The sequence below is a fragment of the Nansenia antarctica genome, assembly GCF_963989245.1.
Source record: "Nansenia antarctica genome assembly, chromosome: 19".
NCBI lineage: Eukaryota > Metazoa > Chordata > Actinopteri > Argentiniformes > Microstomatidae > Nansenia > Nansenia antarctica.
Genome location: NC_137692.1, coordinates 17261525 through 17279896, shown reverse-complemented (window position 1 = coordinate 17279896; position 18372 = coordinate 17261525). Strand labels below are relative to the sequence as shown.

At 44.6% G+C, this 18372-nt stretch overlaps 2 protein-coding genes across 2 annotated transcripts in view; one reads left to right on the top strand and one right to left on the bottom strand.

Annotated features, from left to right (window-relative positions):
* The window catches only part of LOC308173945 (breast cancer anti-estrogen resistance protein 3 homolog), a gene marked incomplete at both ends in the record, with an annotated part of 52085 nt that extends 43368 nt beyond the window's left edge, over window positions 1-8717 (bottom strand). The window contains one exon of the mRNA XM_080548998.1: window positions 8516-8717. Within this exon, the coding sequence (XP_080405124.1) occupies window positions 8516-8717 (202 nt within the window). The remainder of the gene's footprint in view (window positions 1-8515) is intronic.
* A 196-nt stretch (window positions 8718-8913) lies between these two features.
* LOC308173944 (single-pass membrane and coiled-coil domain-containing protein 1-like) lies at window positions 8914-10200 on the top strand (the record flags this gene model as incomplete). The annotated part of the gene is made up of 3 exons (XM_080548997.1): window positions 8914-8933; window positions 9338-9484; window positions 9756-10200. The coding sequence occupies 3 exons, from the start codon at window positions 8914-8916 to the stop codon at window positions 10198-10200; spliced, it is 612 nt and encodes a 203-aa protein (XP_080405123.1).
* Between the last annotated feature and the right edge of the window lie 8172 nt (window positions 10201-18372).

Here is an 18372-nt window from a genome sequence, read left to right as displayed (position 1 = left end):
CTCCATCAGTTTGTCTGTCTGTCTGTCTCTCCATCTGTCTGTCTGTCTGTCTCTCCATCTGTCTGTCTGTCTGTCTGTCTCTCCATCTGTCTGTCTGTCTGGATAAAAGTGTCTGCTAAATAAAATGTAAATGTCAGTGGATTTAAATCAAAATTATAAGTTCAATGTACACACACACACACACACACACACATGCACACACACACACACACACACACACACACACACACACACACACACACACAGCTATCCATCAGCTGGGATCTACTGTGACTCTCGCTCAAAGGGTAAACAAAGACATTAGACACACACACACACACACACACACACATACACACACACACACACACACACACACACACAGACACACACCTCTTAGTGCAGGAATACTCTCCCGCAGGAAAACCCACCAAACAGGCTAATTACAGTGTGTGTGTGTGTGTGTGTGTGTGTGTGTGTGTGTGTGTGTGTGTGTGTGTGTGTGTGTGTGCGTGTGAGTGTGTGTTGGCAGCTCCACAGAGTAAATACATTTTTGTGAAATTCCCTCTTCAGGAGAGTATAAATATACATGCTGCTGTCTCAGAGGACCAAGAGGTCAGAGTCTACTGTGGCTGTCTGTCTGTTAGGGCTTTCACCCCGGCAAAGAACCGTTCCGGTTCACGTTCGCGAACCTCCGAACCTTGGTGCTGTCTGGAGAACCAGCCCGCGTTCATACCAGTGTAACCAGAACCATCCGCGTCATCAACGATGGGTCGGGATAAACAAAAATGTCACAACTAGACGGCAGCTACTTCACTGGAAAGGAGGATAATCTTCCACAGTATCTGAAATATTTTCTATATATAATAAAGTTATCTTTATTTACATGTATACTATATATATATATGTTACGGTACATGTGGGAATACAGTACATGTGGGAAAACTAGGGTTAGGGTTAGGTGCTACGTCGACTTGGTACATGCTGGCATGTCTAACCCTAACCGTAATCCTAACCCTAACCCTACCCCTAACCCTAACCTTAACCCTAGCACCGTAGCACCTAACCCTAACCCTAGTTTTCCCACATGTACCGCATTCCCACATGTACCGTAACATATATACACTATACAATAGCTGATTTAATTTTAAAAATGAAATAATTATCCTCACACTTGCTTTGGCAATGTAAATGTATGTTTCCCATGACAATAAATAAAACTGAGAGAGACAGGGGAGAAAGAGATGGAGAGAAATATATTGTTCTACTAAATCCTACTGTTTAACCGCTTACTCCGAGAGATGGAGGGGGGAGGAGGGAGAGAAAAAGTGGGGAGGAGAGAGAAAAAGAGAGAAAGTGGGGAGGAGAGAGAAAAAGAGAGAAAGAGAGAAAGGGGGGGGAGGAGGAGGAGGGCAAATACCTGGCACACAAAATCAAAACCCGGAAATAGATGTGTGTGTGTGTGTGTGTGTGTGTGTGTGTGTGTGTGTGTGTATGTGTGTGTGTGTGTGTGTGTGTGTGTGTGTGTGTCTGTATGTGTGTGTGTGTGTGTGTGTGTGTGTGTGTATGTGTGTGTATGTGTCTGCCTGTCTGTGTGTCTGTGTTTGTGGGTCTGGGTGTGTGTGGGTCTGAGTGTGTGTGTGTGTGTGTGTGTGTGTGTGTGTGTGTGTGTGTGTGTGTGTGTGTGTATGTGCCTGCCTGTCTGTGTGTCTGTTTGTCTGTCTGTCCACCTGTCTGTCACACACACCCACACACACACACACACAAACACACACACACATTTCCCAGGGGGATCAAACCAAAACACAACAATGTCTAAACAAGCTGGAGACCCTGTGTGTGTGTGTGTGTGTGTGTGTGTGTTTCAGTTGTTTTAACTGACCAAACACCAGTAAGTCTCTCTCTCTCTGAAACACACACACACACACACACACACACGCACACACACACACACACACACACACACACACACACACACACAAATACATGCACTCACCAGTCTCTGGTCCTCTCTATGGACTGTTAGAGACTGTGAGAGAGGCGGACTCACAGACAGGGTGTGTGTGGATGAGTGGGAGAGAGACAGGGGGAGAGAGACAGAGATACCTACCTGGCGGGCCGCTCCTACCAGGTGACCTGGAGAGAATCGCTATCTTCTCCACGAACCCTCTCCACTGGAGTTCCCCAGGGTTCCGTCCTAGGGCCCCTACTCTTCTCCCTCTACACCAAGTCTCTTGGCTCGGTAATCTCTTCACATGGGCTCTCCTACCACAGCTACGCAGACGACACTCAACTCTTCCTGTCCTTCCCCCCGTCTGATGTACACGTGGCAACCCGTATCTCAGCATGTCTCGCTGACATTTCAACTTGGATGGCTGACCACCATATCAAGCTCAATCTTAACAAGACTGAGCTCCTCTTCATCCCCGGGAAAGCCTGCCCTCTCCAAGACTTCTCCATCACAGTGGAGAACTCTACTGTAACCCCCTCCCTGACAGCCAAGAACCTTGGAGTGATCCTGGATAACCGACTATCCTGTGCGGAGAACATTGCAGCAACGGCTCGCTCCTGCAGATTCCTCCTCTACAACATCAGAAGGATACGACCATTCCTTACCAGAGAGGCAGCGCAACTCTTGATCCAGGCACTGGTCATCTCCCGCCTGGATTACTGCAATGCACTCCTGGCTGGGCTCCCCGCTTCAGCCATTAGACCTCTGCAGCTCATCCAGAATGCTGCTGCCCGGCTGGTATTCAACCTCCCCAAATACTCGCATGTCACCCCTCTCCTTCGCACCCTGCACTGGCTCCCGATAGCAGCTCGCATCAGATTCAAGACCCTGGTGCTTGCATACCAGGCAGCTAAAGGGACAGCCCCTGCCTACCTGAAGGAAATGGTAACCCCCAAAACCCCTGCCCGCTCACTCCGCTCCTCCACCTCGGCTGGCCGACTGGCCCCACCTCCTCTACACAGCAGTCGGGCTGCCCGATCACGTCTCTTCACAACACTGGCTCCCCGCTGGTGGAATGAGCTCCCCACGGCTGTCAGAACGGCAGAGTCACTACCCATCTTCCGTCGTAGACTGAAGACCCATCTCTTCAGGTTACATCTTAACTGCTCCTCCTGAGACATCTTCCGACCCTCACCACTACGTCTCCTAAAGACACCCGCTTTCCCCTCTACTGTGTCCCTAGGACTTCTATTGCCCCCCTTGTACTGTTTCTCAGTTTCTCCAGTAGTAAAAATAAATAAAAATAAAATAAAAAATAGTAGTAAGAAGGAAAGTAGTAGAAGGCGATAATAGGGAGAAGGTTTCCTTCTATCAGTGGCCCCGGGCCCGAGCTAGAGTACTCTTCCTGCAACGAATGGTGGACTGCTGATTCACATGCTTAGTATTCAAATGTATTGATTGTAAGTCGCTTTGGAATAAGGCGTCTGCTAAATGCCAAAAATGTAAATGTAAATACAGAGAAATCCAGAGAGACAGAGAGAGAGACAGAGAGAGAAAGAGAGAGAGAGAGAGAGAGAGAGAGAAACACAGAGACAGAGAGAGACAGAGAGAGAGAGAGAGAGAGAGAGAGAGAGAGAGAGAGAGAGAGAGAGAGACACACAGAGAGACAGAGAGACAGAGAGAGAGAGAGAGAGAGAGAGAGAGAGAGAGAGAGAGAGAGAGAGAGAGAGAGAAAGACAGAGACAGAATGTGTGTGTGTATATATATAGGCCTATAGTTGAAATATATTCAACGTCTAGGCCCCCAAATCCCTTGGTATGATATTTTCTATAAACAATCACTTTGAATAAAAAGAGTCATGCCAGAGATCACAGTAACAAGTCCAATGATCTTTGAGAAACACTACAGCTCACCCTACTGTCCTGTTAATGTAAGTGCAGGTCTCAACTACAGCAATTTTCACCTCACTCTTAATTCTAATTCCATGTGTAAGCTTTAAATCAAGCCAATGAGTTAGAGTCATCAGTATGTGAAAAGTCAAATCAATGTCTGAAGTATAGATCGAAATCAATTAATGCCATTACTTTATATCAAAACAATAAATATATATATTAATTCTGATTCTGATTCAGCCAACCCAACAATCACCCTATGTCATGTGGAGTGTCCCCACAGGGGCAAAACTGAATAACACACTATGACTCAACACACCGTCTGAAATACAGAGCCTTAATGGACACATAAAAGGGACCATTTGATTATTTTATCATTTCATTTAGTGCATTTTATTCATGTCCATAATAATACACTACACTGGACACAGGTCCACTACGCACCAGTATTCCACCCAGTGAGGGAGCTGTACTGTTACCAGAGCGTTAGACCCCCGTAATCGTCCTGCCAATGCCATTCGCTTTCTATTTTTAGCCACTGCTTAAAATAGCCTTTGCATAACCAACACATCTCACCACAGGGAAGACTGTTTGTGTGTGGGAGCATACAAGAGTGCATTCTCGCATAAGGGGGTGTGAATGTTTATTTGTAGGAGGGTAGGAGGTAGGCGCTCCTTCAGGAGTGTTGTCTGAAGGTAGTGTCAGGGTTGGATCTGGCACAGTGGTAGGATGGCCACAGAGGGGACCTTCGTCAAAGGCTTCTGCGGAACAGTGATCAGGTGATATGGAGTTTGTGTTACTTAAAGTATTATTTTTTTTTTTATATATATATATATAGTGTGTGTTAGTAAGAAAGTAGTCTATGCGTCAGATAAAACTATAATCCATGGGTCAGATTTGTTTAAATAGCAACTACTAACTTAAAAACAATTGGTGTGAATGGGATCAGTTCAACATTTCATGGACAAATCAACTCAAATTAACTTTCTGATTTGGTTGGTAGTTTCAATATTACTAATTTGGCCACAAATGAACTTTGTCTACTGATCCCATTCACACACATATATTTTTTGTTAGTGATAGCTCAGTTTAGTAGTGGCTTTTTAAACAACTTTGAAATCAGTGCAGACTGGCAGGGTAGGAGCACAGGTTAATAGCCTACAGAGCACCGTTATTCTGTCATGGTCTGATAATGAAGCGTTGTTCTTTTTTATTTGATGACTTTGATTGTCGTTTGATTGATTGATAGCGTACAACTTTAATTGTGAATGAATCGCGAGCATCAATCATACTTTTGGTTTCTTTTTATTATTACTACTCAATTTTTTCAGTTTAAAAAAGCGTATTTGAGTGTCTAGAAAAGCACTATATAAGTCTAATGTATTATTATTATTATTATTATTATTATCATTATCAATGCTTTTCTATGACAATACTGATGACGTATCAGGGTCTTGAAGGGTTGTCCCATTTCATAGGGAAAGATTTCAACCACTATGGCTTGTGGCTCTGTTCCGAGGCCTTGGCTCAAAAGCGAGTGGCACTCGAAAACGAGCCATAGGGGTAGAAAAGGGAATCGGGATTGGGCCATGTCAACATCAGTTACTTTACTTCTAAGTTCAATGATGCTCAACTGGCACTGGACTTCACTGAAATATTCAACTGATTTGTTAACGTACACGCTCCACTCAAAAAGATTAGAATCAAAGATAGAGTGACCCCCTGGTTTACCCCAGAGTTGTCCTGCCAGTTCAACTTGAGAACCTCAGCTTGGGCTCTGGCTAGAGAATCTGGTCATCCTAGAGACACTGGTTCTTTCAGACAGGCTAGAAATAAATGCACAGCAGCTGTAAGAAAAGCTAAATCGACTTACTATCTGAATCTAATTACCATTCAGGTAATTAATCTCTGCCTTGCTGCTGGTAGTTTTCCTAGGGCCTGGAAGACTGCGCATGTGACTCCCTTACATAAAGGAGGCATCACTGACGATTTAAAGAATTATCGTCCAATCTCCAAGCTTTCATATCTGGCAAAGATTTTAGAAACCTTAGCGAACACTCAATTCAAGTCATACCTTTCGAACTATTCAATCTGGTTTTAGAGCTAAGCATACTGTAGTAGTACAATCACTGCTGTCACTCTGATTACAAATGACATTATATCTGCTTTAGACAGGAAGAAGTGCTGTACTTTTTGTCGATCTACCTAAAGCTTTCGATACAGTAGACCATTACTTACTCCTACAAACACTTTCTAATATTGGTATGGACAATAAGGCTTGCAAATTCTTTCAGGACTATCTGTGTGAGAGGTGTGCCAAGCTCATCTGCCAAGCTCATCTTTATGCTGACGATACGATTGTCTAGCAGATTCTGTACTACTGGCCACTGAAAGACTGCTGCTTGCATTCAATGCTCTTCAAGAAGCACTATTCAAGCTTAAACTGGTTCTGAACGCTAGTAGAACAAAATGTATGTTATTTACAAATACCAAAAGTATTGATCATGATAGTCTATGTATAACCACAGTAAATGGATTGAGAGTCTCCGAGTACAAGTATCTTGGTATCTGGATTGATCATTGTAGCAGATTCCGGCGACACTGGGGAAGTAGCAGATTCGGGCGAGGGAGGTCGACACAGGGGAACGGGTTTAGGCAGCTTGTTTATTTGAGAGCACAGCTCAGAAAAAGCCTTTGGCGCGCTGGAAAGTCTCTTTTTCCAAAATAATAATAATAATAATAATAATAACGCTCGGTGACAGAGTCGCCGTCCTGGCCGACCACGTCCGGCTGTCTCCCCTTTCGGGATCTGCTTTCACTCTGTCTCTGTCCGTGGCAGGATCACATTGCCTCTCTCACTCCCAGTCACTGTCTTGAGGGAACAAACACACACAGGTTAAAAAGACCATTTGGGATAATGAGCCTGATTGAGGACACCTGCGTCAATCAGCTCCACCATCCCCACTCCACCACAGTCTGGCACCACCTGCAGGCCACAACGCGCCATGTTCCCCACAATCATGAACTTCAATTTAAGTATCATATTGATAACCTTGTCAGCAAGCTGTGTCAGAAGGTTGGGCTTTTTGTACAGAAACAAACCTGTTTTCCTTTGTTGTACAGAAAAAGAATTGTGGAAGCAACATTCCTGTCTGTCTTGGACTATGGTGATGTTAATGTTAATGTTAATGTTAATTTTATTTATAATGCGCCCCCCATCCAACTTTTACATCGGCCCGGGGCGCAGCCCGGGTAAAGGAACAGATAAAGACAAAGACAAGGAACACAGAAAGCAGAAATCAGACACAGACGACTTAAACGTAAATCTCAGGCATACAATTCACAACAAATAGAGAGTAGACTTAGGGAATATCATTTAGGAAGAGGTGGGTTTTTAACTTGGCTCTAAAGGAGTCCAGAGTGGGGGCAAACTTGATGGCAGAAGGGAGCGCGTTCCACAGGGTCGGTGCTATCACCGCAAAGGCACGGTCACCCTTCCTCTTGAGGTTGGTACGTGGGACCCTCAGGCTGAGTTGGGCGTCGGACCTGAGCCTGGGTCTGGGCCTTGAGGAGGTAGACTGGTCCAGGAGGTCCTTGATGTAGGGTGGGGCGAGACTGTTGAGAGCTTTAAAAACAAAGGTGCAGATTTTGAACTTCACTCTCTTCTTCACTGGGAGCCAGTGAAGGGAGATGAGGACAGGGGAGATGTGGTCCCTCATTTTGGTGCCTGACACCAGCCTGGCAGCGGCATTTTGGACTAGCTGCAGGCGGTATATGGTCTTATCAGGAAGTCCAGCATAGAGTGAGTTGCAGTAGTCGAGCCTAGATGAGATTAGCATGAGGACGACCCTCCTCAGGTCGCTGGGGGTGAGGAAGGACTTGATCTTGGCTATGATGCGTAGTTGGTAGAAACATGCCTTCACGACGGAGCTCACTTGTCGGTCAAGGTTAAGCTCGGAGTCAAAGATGACACCGAGGTTCTTGACATGTGGTCTGACAAGGGTGGACAGGCTTCCCATGTTGGTGCTGAGCTGAGTGATGGCGGTGGTGTTGCCGATGAGGAGGATTTCCCCCTTGCTCTCATTCAGCTGTAGGAAGCTCTGGGCCATCCACTCCTTCACATCGCGGAGGCAGTCCATCAGGCGCTTCAGATCGGCGGGGTCGTCAGTGTTGATTGACAGGTAGAGCTGGGTGTCGTCCGCATAGCAGTGGAATGAGATCTTGTAGCGTTGAGGGATTAGACATAGGGGGAGCATGTAGAGGGAGAACAAGATGGGACCGAGGATGGAGCCCTGAGGGACCCCACAGGTGAGGTTGGCTTGTCTGGAGGAGCTGTCTGCTATGTGGACGGCGTGGGTTCTATTGCTGAGGTAGGACTTGAACCACGACAAAGCGGTGTCGGTGATGCCAACCTCCTGCTGGAGGCGATCGAGGAGGATGGCGTGGTCTATAGTGTCAAAAGCTGCGCTGAGGTCCAGGAGGACCAGGGCAGCACATTTCCTGGAGTCTGCGATGAGGAGGAGGTCGTTCCAAACCTTTAAAAGTGCCGACTCAGTGCTATGGCCAGGTCTGAAGCCAGACTGAAACTTCTCCAGGATGTTGTTCTGTTGGAGGTAGGGCCACAGCTGGCTGAGGACAGCCTTTTCCAGGAGCTTGGACACGACTGGGAGCTTGGAAATAGGTCTGTAGTTACTGGGGTTGGAGGGGTCCAGGTTGGGTTTCTTAAGGAGAGGCTGGACCACTGCTTGTTTGAGGCTGGGCGGAACAATGCCAGTGGCCAGCGAGCTATTGATTATTGAGAGGATGTGTGGCCCTATCGTGTCGAACACCTCTTTGAGTAGGGGGGTAGGGATGGGGTCCAGAGACGATGAGGCCGGCTTCAGTGCAGCGGCCATCTTGGAGAGGGCTGGTAGAGTGAGAGGACAGAAGCTGGAGAAAGTGGATGAACATGTGATCTATAGACATGGTGCGTCTTCAACGCTAAAACCACTTTACTCAGTCTAACACTCTGCCCTTAGATTTGTCACGGGTGCTAATTACAACACTCATCATTGTCTTTTATATAACATGGTTGGTTGGTCATCCTTGGAAATGAGGCGAAATAGGCATTGGTATCTGTTTATTTATAAGGTGCTGCTTGGGAATTTACCACCGTACATTTCTTCACTGTTAAGTCAGAATATTGGCCCTTACCTCACCTGATCAAATAACTGGCTTACAGTAAAGGTCCCCTGCATGTGTACAGAAAATGGAAAGACTGCCTTTTCTTTGCTGCTCCACACTCCTGGAACCTGCTACAAATCACTTTTAAGATAGACTCTCTCCCCTCTATAGGTCAATTCAAGGCAATGACTATGGACCATTGCAAATCTATTTGCACCTGCCTTGATTAATCCATTGTTTTGTTTTTTATGTATGATATTTTTTTGCGTATGATATTGTTATGAGTCGCTCTTCAGAAGTTCTGTTAGTTAGAACTTTAGTCGTTTCTGAGGTTGTTTTACTATATTCCAAGGTTGGAGAAAAGGTTGGTGTCAATAAGCTCCCGTTTCGAGGAGCTGGATGAAGCAGCTAGGGCCTTGACAGAGAGACTGGAGTGCCACAGACAGGCGCTGGCCAAGCAGGCTCAGCAAGATCAAGTGTGGACTTCTCTAGACGACAGGTGAGAAAGAGCCAACAAAACATCATAAAGCCTACGAGGACCCATCATTTAGCCTTCCGGCGATGGAAAGCTATCTTCAGCACTTTAACGCCTTCAAATTAATCCTGAGATTAGATCATTGTGCATTCACAGATAAACAATAAATGACAGATTATTTCATGACATATATTAAATAAAGAATTCATCATTTATTTATTTCATCATCATCAACTCAGAAACTACCAGTATCCCAACGGCACTGTCTTCACCTCTTTTTTTCTCGCTTCCTCAGCCTGTCTACGGCTGAGGTTGGTCTTCTGTTTGGCTATGTGGCCGACACACTCAACTGTTGCCATACGCGTGTCCTGGCACGTCTGCCCGACCTGGCCCCAGGCCTGCCCACCACTGCTTCCATCCTGAGACGGAGAACGAAGAACCGCAGGGTGAACGCGGCCTGGGAGGCTGCTCTGAGAGAGCTGGGCCTTGGGGAGGTGGACGCCAAGGCCCTCTGTGCCTTCTTTGTCACACAGGGGTACCAGTGTGATTACAAGAACGCTGGGAGAAGGCCTGGACAACAGGACAATGTGGAGGCTGTGATTCGGAGGTGTGTGGGGAACCGGCTACTGAGGGCCAGCTTACTTAGGGCTGTACAGGTGGTGGAGAGGGGCAAGGCTGGCCTCATCCAGACAGGAACCTTGGAGGACCCCATAACAAGCGTCATCGAAGGGCTTACTTAATAAAACGATGACGTTTTTAGCATCTTTGAGTTCAGTTTGTTTTTGTTCAAAACTGAATTATTTTGTCACCTTTTGTTCCAATAGGTCCACCTGCAAAAGGCTGTGCAAATGTTTTGGGGTCAACTAGAGGGCATCCAATAGAAACCCTTTGAAAACTGTATATGGGTCAATGACGTGACGTTTTGTGTCCGAATGTAAGATTTTCTAAAATTAACAATGAATATATATATATACATTATGTTAACTAACACTATATATGTATATACTATGAGTAGAGGGCTGCAGGGGAATTTTCCATGGATACCAGGTTTTTCGCCCTTGCTTGCTTGCTGTGCACCGGTGGTTCTCGGGTCTCTCCTCGGGGGCCCCCGGCCGTGCTTGGTTGGTTGGTCGGGTGTGCTGGTGGTGGGGCAGGTCGGGTGTGTGCGGCTAGGGGTCCCCCGGGGGTTTGGGAGCCACTGCTGTGCGCTGGTAGGCAAAATGGAGGTAGTCGCTCTATGAGTAGAGGGCTGCAAGGGGATTTTCCTGGATGCACAGTGTACAGGTTTTTTTGCCCTTGCCTGCTTGCGTGTTCTGTCATCATGTGGTTTTAATGTCCATCTTAGTTATCTTCTTTGCCCTCTGTGAAGCGCATTGGGTCACATTTTGTGAGAAATGCGCTATACAAATAAAACTTGATTTGATTTGATTTGATTTGATTTGAAAACTCGGGATTCAAGGTATTTTAGGGGACGGTGAGTCCACGATTGTAGAGGAAAGCAAGCCAGTTCCTCCTAATACAGAGGAAACTTTATTTTGTACCTCTGTGCCCTGTTATTGAGGAAGAAGAAGGTGTATGTATATTCACTTTATATTCATTTATTTATACTCACTGTAATACCATGCACTGTTAACACTATAATAATAATAATAATAATTACTTTATTTGTATAGCGCTTTTCATGCAAAAGATGGGTTTTTAGTCATGACTTGAACATATTTGCTGAGGTTGCATCCCTAATGTAAACTGGCAGTGCATTCCACAATTTGGGTGCATAAAATGAGAATGCAGCCTCACCAAATCTCTTCTTTTGTACATGTGGTACACAGAGAAAACCAGCGTCAGAAGACCTGAGAGTATCAGGCTGATATGCTAGCAAAAGGTATTTCAGATATTCTGGTGCTGTGCCAGTGAGAGTTTTATAAACAAGCAGAAGGATCTTGAAATCTATTCTGAACTTAACAGGAAGCTAGTGTAGTCTCTAAAATTAGGAGTTATATGAGCTCTTCTGCTTGTTTTGGTTCAAACTCTCGCTGCTGCATTTTGGACTAATTGCAGCTGGCCAATAGCTTTATTCAGAAGACCAGAAAGACTGTTACAATGAGAAAACAACAAAAGACACTATCTTGTCTTTTGCACCATACCACTATTTGCACTTTCTGGTTGAATGCTAAACTACATTTTGTTGTATAAGTACTTGTACTCTTGAGTCTAATCTAATCTAAGTATATCCTCACTGGTAGACCCAGAAGTTATTGCCACAGGAGTTCAGAAAAGAGGCTGGTAGACCCGGCGCAGTGCAGCCCCCACTTCACTGCAGTCCTCCAGAGCGATAGAGTTATGTATCCCTGCACCAACTCTCCCTCCCTCACTGCCCTCCGAATCCTGATTAATGTATAATATATAAATAATTGTTGAAAAATATATTTCCGGAGTTTAGCTTTGGTAATATAGACCTGTGTTAGTGTTGAAATAAACATGCAAAGTAAGGAAATTATGTTGGGCAATAATGATCTGAATAAATGTTTTATTAATGGAAATTATAGTTTCAAAAAAGTAATCAGACTATTCTCAATAGAAGAAATTGTTCATAGGAACATTGATTATTTGTTCATTGCTGGAATCTAGGAATGTATGTGTTGAATTTAATACCGATGTGATCATAGTTTGGAGATTGAACAAGATTGAAAACCTGCCATGAAAAACAAAGATATTAAATAAACAAAGTGTTTCTTGTGTTTTGTGTTTACTCCCTAGCAAAGAACTTTTGAAATTACAGCAGCAAATTTTCTTTCTTTTTAAATTTATTTTTATTTGACCTTCATTTAACCAGATATCTCATTATTTTTGAAAAATGGTATGTGATGTGAGTGCTGTGAGTTTGAGTGTGTTCTGTAAGGTGGCCCAATCGTTTGCTGCCACACAACAAATTGGTGAGTTTTAGCACACTGATATCTCCCAAGCAAATAGCACACCACAATCAATGTGGGGCATCATTAAGTCACTAACACACACACACACACACACACACACACACACACACACACACACACACACACACTCTCTCTCTCTCTCTCTCTCTCTCTCTCTCTCTCTCTCTCTCTCTCTCTCTCTCTCTCTCTCTCTCTGTGTGTGTGTGCGTGCTCATGTGTCTCCCTCTCTCAAACACACATACAATACACGAACATAAGAAGTGTGTGCGTGCATTTGTGTCACCCTCTCTCAAACACACATAAGAAGAGATCATCCTCTTAGGGCCAGCAGGAGTCATGATTTTACTGTTTCCAGCTGTTCCCCATATGGCTCTGTTTGGCTTAACGTGTTATAAGACCAACAGACATGTTGATGCAGTGTCAAAACTATCCACATGATGGCGCCACTGATCCAGTTGCAAACCCCACTACAATAAGACCAGCATCACACCAGGACAAGGGAGTTTCCCAAAGCCTTGATAAACTAAGACAATAATAACCTATGATGGACCACAATCAGTGATGTACGTCGGATACAAAACCAGCTTTGGTGTGTAACCTTTAGTCATAGTAATGTGGAAGAAAAAGCAATATAGTCTCTTGAACTGATGTTGATGCAACTTTGTGGTGATGAAAGCACACAACCTTGCACATTGTTGCAAATTGTGCTCTTGAATATTATAAATGGGATCATCTAATTCAATCTTAAATGTGCCTATGCAAAAAAAATAATACATATTTCATGTTTTGGAGAGGCCAGTAGGTGGCAGTGTTTGTGTTTGCTCTGACTTTCCCCAGAGTTCCCAGGAAATGGGTCTACGATGAATAGTGGCTATGTTCCATCAGGGTCAGATTAAGTAAACAGTCAGTAGAAGCACAGCCTCCACTTCAGAGAGGCTGTGTGAGTGTGTTCCTCTAATGGAAGGTACCGGCTGTTTCTCAAGAAGAGACCTCAAAAGGAGGAAACCCCCTTACACACACACACACACGCACAACCACCCACCCACGCACCCACATACCACACACACTGATGCACACACGCATAGGCTACAGTCATATAACAGATCCTCCTCAACCCATATCCTCTGGCCTTACACCAGGACTTGTAAGGAAAAAGGTTTGTTTGTTTGCCGGGGATATTCCATCCACCCTCTCGTCAACAAGCCAAGCTAATTAAAACCCTCAGATTCATTACAGACCCAAGAGTCTAAATGAGAGGGTGATTGCAGGCTAAATATAACCCTCACATAACATGGCTGCCAGACAGCTTTCTTTTGTTTGTGGTGCCTGTAGTGCCCTATACAGTTGAACAAGAACAGCCTGTGTGAGCCTCTCAGAGCGCTAATTCAATAAGCTCTTATCCACCCCCACTGTACTTACTGTACATGAACATGTGTCTACTCAATTTCACTTTCAATTCAATTCAAAATGTCTAAATGTCATTAGAAAAAATTGAGACTGTATTTCAGTGATCTTGTCAATTGATGGACTAACAAATAGTATTTGTTTCTATCTTTGAACCACAGAAGTCCTCAAACTCCGTCCATGGTGCTGAGAACTCTCGCGACCTCTGAACTCAGTTTGAGGAGGGGAGGAGGGCCAAGCTCAATTTAGAACAGAGGGACAGGGCCCTGGGGGGGTCTCTCTCTCTCTCTCTCTCTCTCTCTCTCTCTCTCTCTCTCTCTCTCTCTCTCTCTCTGTCTCGCACTTTCGCTTTCTCTGTCTCTCTCTCTAATTCTGTCTCTTCTTGTCTCTTTACTATTCTCTGTTCTACTCTCTCCCACGCTCTTACTCTTTTTACTCTCCCTCTCTGTTTCTCTCTCACGTTCTCACTAAACTGCCCTGACAAACAGCTCACTACCACGTCTCTTATTGATTTCTGTGGACAACAAGCAGGCAGGCAGGCAAGCAGACAGGCAAGTAGACGAGACAGGCAGGCAGGCAGGCAGGCAAGTAGACGAGACAGGCAGGCAGGCAGGCAGGCAGGCAAGCAGACAGGCAAGTAGACAAGACAGACAGGCAGGCAGGCAGGCAAGTAGACGAGACAGGCAGGCAGGCAGGCAAGTAGACGAGACAGACAAGCAGGCAGGCAAGTAGACGAGACAGGCAGGCAGGCAGGCAGGCAAGTAGACGAGACAGGCAGGCAGGCAGGCAGGCAAGTAGACGAGACAGGCAGGCAGGCAGGCAGGCAAGTAGACGAGACAGGCAGGCAGGCAGGCAAGTAGACGAGACAGGCAGGCAGGCAGGCAGACAAGACAGGCAGGCAGGCAATCAGGCAGGCAGGCAGGCAGGCAGGCAGGCAGACGAGACAGGCAGAGAGCAGGAGACGGAGACCCATTGCCTTTTATAGCCACATGGTTTCGCAGTCTGAACCAAACACACTTAAGAAGCAGGATGCATCTGAAGTCTGCACCATAGTTAATGCCCTGTCTCCCTAAGCTCATCCCCACTTCCCATGTGTCGTGTCCCTAGCCTGTGTTTACATATCTGCAGAATTGCCAGATGTCAGACATGCCCTCTCCCCTCCTTAAAGGTACATGCTACAAGCTTTTGTTGTGAATTCACAAATATTAATACATTTCTCACGCCATTAAACTATGAAACCCTAGGTGGTGAAGGAATCTGGTGAATATCACATGAATATATGTCTTGACCTCTTATTGAATTTCCATTCATACTATTTCTTACACTTTGTTGTGACCAACTTTATTTTAAAATGCAACAAAAAATGTAACAGAAGGTTTAACGAAATCCCTTTGGGGGGATGGGGGTGGGGGGGTGCTCACAGACAACTGATACTGGCTGTGTTTTGAGAACATAAGATAGGTGGAGAATTTTTACAACGATGTGAGGTAGGATACAAGTGTCACAGGACTACTTAGCTGTCCCCTCTCCGCATATGTTTTAGAAGGTCTTTTCAGTATATAACAAATGAATATTCAAGTTTTAGTCAGAGACTCTTTGGGAGCTGTAGCTATTCTACTTGACCTGGGGTATGTAGTTGCTCTTTCCTTGCAAGTCTTTCTTTCTGTTGATTGTATTTTACTTGAACTGAATTGAGTATTGAATAAACCGTAATAAATTATTCATTTGATTTATCCCAATTTATGAGACACTGGTGTCAGTCTCACCTTCTTTATTTCAAGTGAAAAAGTGAATTCATACAGTGGGCACCAATGTTTCAAAGCGTTAATAAAAACCTACATACCCAGGCTTTTGCTTTTTGCGGTGGAGATAGAGGGGTGTAGTGATGCTATGTCACTTAGTGATTATGAAGGTGCAAGGATTGTCATTATTTCTTAAGAAAAGTGTCACTAATGCCATCTTTGAATAACACTCTATGCACATGGATCTTTCTGTGATGTCTGTGATGGCTCTGAATCTGATACAGTCTCCACATACACACACATACACACCCATGGCACTGCTATCCAGATAAAGCTCTGCTCTGGCCAATGACAGAATGGCTTGGTTGCACCCTACAGGAAATGGCCTATTAGTAACTGTGTTTGATGTGTGTGTGTGTGTGTGTGTGTGTGTGTGTGTGTGTGTGTGTGTGTGTGTGTGTGTGTGTGCTTGCGTGCGTGCGTGTGTGCCTGCACCTGTGCATATTTGTTTCATGTTTGTGGCTCTTGCCAAACAACCTTGATGTCGATCCAGCAATCCTTTTGTTCCCCAGATCTTCTCTCTAAATAACATGATGTTAATGTCCTGTTGCAGCTTTCATTAGTTTAGTTGGATCCTTTGAATGTATTATGGCAGAGCCAGGCTTTCTGCCTGTCCAAACAGTCCTGCAGGACCAGTTATTCATTTACAGTGCATCTGTTGTTGCTGGTTCATGTAATCTTACGCTGCCATTCATCATAATCAACATCTTTATTGGACATAATGTGCAGATGGGTTGAGCACCATCTTGTGTTCATATTTCTTCTTTCCTGATTTTATAGGTACTGTATATGTATTTGGCCTGTGTCATATTTCAAGCTTTCATGCTTTTGTGTGTTGGCAACTTGATCGCACAGAAACTCATATGATTTTTGTGTTTTTCAAATTCATTCATGCATTTGTGTACTGTTAACTTTATTGCATGGAAACATGTGATTTCATTTTCGGCCCTGATTTTAAAATCCTTTATTGACTGGTTGGGAATGTGGCAAGCACATTACAGGTCTACAACCCTTTGCTAAAGCACTTCTGCCTCCTAATGAGGAGAATCGAAAGTGGTGCGAGATTCAGATTCGAGATTTCACATTCACATCCTGTTCATAACTGACTGGGTTAGCAGCATTAATCATCTAACACTTTTCTTGCATAGACTTCCTACCCCAGCTTACAACAATGGGACTTTCATTTAGTTCTAAACCCAGTAGAGTATATATAGTATATAAATATATGTATCCTCTAAAACCATAATCCCCAAAGTTGTTCTGGTTGTTGTTGATTTGTCGATTGATATTGTGTATGTTTGTGTGTGTGTGTGTGTTTTTTTTTTGTACTAATTAGATCCTTTCTGGCCTCTGTGTCTGCTGACATAGCACCTGCATATACTCTGTGTCACGCTGTCCCTCTGATCCTACTACACAGAGGCCCTGCCATTGGCCCCTCAGAATCCACCCTTCCTGCTTTTTGAGGAAATGACTAGTCGCACAAAGATAGAGAGAGAGAGACGGAGAGGGAGAGGGAGAGGGAGAAAAACAGACAGACAAACAACCCCATTAACATCATACTGTAGGAACACTTTCCTAGAGCAGTAGAGCAGCAGTCCTCTATGTTCAAAAAGGAAGCCTCCTTACTAACATTATGGGCTCTATAGCCAACGGACCCACAGGTGGATCCGAAGTGATATAAAGAGCTTACCTCGATCAATAGGCTAGGTGCACGATCTCACTACTTCCTGAAAGGCAACTGGTATGAACATATCCTGTCTCACTCTATTGGTTTAATTGATTAATCAGCTGTGCGGTAAACCGTTGGAACACACAGTGCACAGCTGATTAATCAATTAAACCAATAGAGTGAGACAGGATATGTTCATACCAGTTGCCTTTCAGGAAGTAGTGAGATCGTGCACCTAGCCTATTCTCTTCATCGATATCACATTTTTTTCACAACTTTGCATGCTATACGATGCCCCAATTTTTTTCCCGAGACGGTAAACACGGCCTAAGTCACATCCAGTTTTCTCCAACTGGAGAATGTGTCATGTCCGGTTTTAACGCCGAATTTCCATATCATTGGTCGGACAACCCCAAAAAATCCCCCCCCCCAAAAAAACAAAAAAACAACAATATCTGATACATGAGAAAGTTCAAAGGTCAAAGATGGTGCCAAAATATCTCCAAATGGCCTAAACATATACGTGTCCGCCTAAACATACCTGTACTAAAACAGGTACAAAGTTGCATTTGCTCACATTACTAGCATCGACTTTGGCACAAGTACTAATAAGACCATGGAGTACTGATTCCTAGATGATTTGGGCTTGGTTATCAGGTTTCCAAGGTGATATTCACTGTAAAAGCTGTTGTTTTTTTAGGCGGAGACTGAATTTGAGATGTTTTATAATGTTCTAGCTCTATTTACTCTGACACAGTAACATAGATTTTGATTCTGACACTTCTACAGCCACCCCACAGGTGTTAGCTTTCATTTGATAACAAGATCATTATGAAGGCCCTTGTGATTGTGGAGATATTCTATATTCACTGTGGGCATGTCATTTCGAGCAGAAAACCAGAACAATTAGGTGGATAAGATCTGGTTTAACAGTGTAAAAATCAGTGTTCGCATACACACAGGCGCTGGTGGGGGTGCTGGCGAAGGCGCTATAGGGTGTCTAATAGCAACTGATGGCACTTGACAGGCTTGTTGTGGTGAATATGTCTATTTTACCCCCAACTCCACCCACCTGAGGGCAGACGAGACAGAACTCCGGCGCTG